General features: G+C 34.1%; 1 protein-coding gene across 1 annotated transcript; it reads right to left on the minus strand.

Annotated features, from left to right (window-relative positions):
- Window positions 1–159: 159 nt before the first annotated feature.
- LOC107081521 (guanine nucleotide-binding protein G(I)/G(S)/G(T) subunit beta-1-like) lies at window positions 160–916 on the minus strand. Its single transcript, XM_015369687.1, has 4 exons — window positions 755–916; window positions 615–653; window positions 418–524; window positions 160–303 (listed from the first exon to the last, which is right to left on the minus strand). Exons 1-4 carry the CDS (start codon window positions 809–811, stop codon window positions 225–227), a joined length of 282 nt encoding a protein of 93 aa, XP_015225173.1. The 5' UTR covers window positions 812–916; the 3' UTR covers window positions 160–224.
- Between the last annotated feature and the right edge of the window lie 510 nt (window positions 917–1,426).

Below are 1,426 nucleotides of genomic sequence, written 5' to 3' on the forward strand. Positions count from 1 at the left end.
AAAAAAAAAATCTTAAAGTGAACTCATCAGTTCTGTTTAAAGAACTCAAGTATCAGCTTTAGCACAAATAAACGGCAACATATTCATGCTTGATTCAGTTCAAAATTCACCATTAACGTCTGTTTTTTTTTGTGAAAGGGGAACATACATTATTAACAGATGGTGCAAAATGAAAATCCCTGCTTTATTAATCAAAACTGCTGCATTTTTTTTTAACCTAGTCATTAAAGAAAACCCACCTTGTTTGTGGTATAGCTATCCCAAATAATTAGTTTTCCATCTTGGGAGGCACTGACCAAAAGCCTTGAAAAAGGAAGGAGAGAAAACTTCAGCTCTAATACATAAAAAAAAAAACATTTAAGCTAAAAACATTTATTTAGAGAAAAAAAAAGAAAAGAAAAAAAAAGTCCCAAATACCTGGAATCTGTGCCCCAGTGCATGGCATAGATTTTAGCCAAATGACCCCTCAGCGTCCGTCTTGTACGCATCTGGATTCGGCCGACGGGGTCAATATTTGCTGTGATCTGCAAACCATTACAGATGTTTGTTAGCTTCAGATCTACTCAACAGGTTTGAATGTATTCTAATTTAATCTTTCTGACAAGTCACAATACCTGTGATAGTGTGGCATCTGCACATGCTTTTCTAGCATCCTGGAGGAAAGAAAAATAAATTAGAGAGAGAATTGAGATTTTAAGCATTATTGCACCAACCTGTTATGTTGCATTTGAGACAATTGCAATTTTTAACTTACTCTTATCTGATTTTTCAGCTGTTCTGCCTCTTGGCGTAACTGGTCCAGTTCACTCATCTTATCCTGCTTTTTTAATTACCTTAGTCCAACTACTGGGGAACTTGTTTATCTAAAAAACAAAGAGGTACAAAGAGTGGAGGAAAAGATAAGCATATATTAATTGATTCCTTAACAGAAACGTGAAGGTAAAGGTTAGTCTAAGACCAGGAAATAATTATGTTACCAAGATAGGGAAAAAAAAAAACCTGCTTCTTGTTCACCCTTATATTTCTACTGCAATGTCGATGTGTCCTGACACACAATTCAGATTGGCAGACAAATCCTGTTAAGGCATGACTTTCCTGTGATCCGAAAAGCAGTGATTATCCTGTTGACCTCAATCCCTGGGGATAGTCACAATTTTCACCAAGTGATCAATAAGCCACTTATATTAATACAGGACCAAAAGAGCTTCTAATTGCACATCAAATAAAGTATAAAGCTTCAATTTTAGTAATAGGAGTATAATAATACTACATTAAACAATCTAATGCATCATTATTCAAAAGAAAAATAAGTTAAGTTCAGGGAGCAATTAATTGGCTTTCCAAACAAAAAATGATTACAATGACTCCCGCACGGAAAAAAAGAAAAAAGAAAAAAAGTTACACTATGAAAGTAAAAAAAAAAAAA

Source organism: Cyprinodon variegatus, unplaced genomic scaffold, assembly GCF_000732505.1.
Source record: "Cyprinodon variegatus isolate N-32 unplaced genomic scaffold, C_variegatus-1.0 Scaffold5989, whole genome shotgun sequence".
Classification (NCBI taxonomy): domain Eukaryota; kingdom Metazoa; phylum Chordata; class Actinopteri; order Cyprinodontiformes; family Cyprinodontidae; genus Cyprinodon; species Cyprinodon variegatus.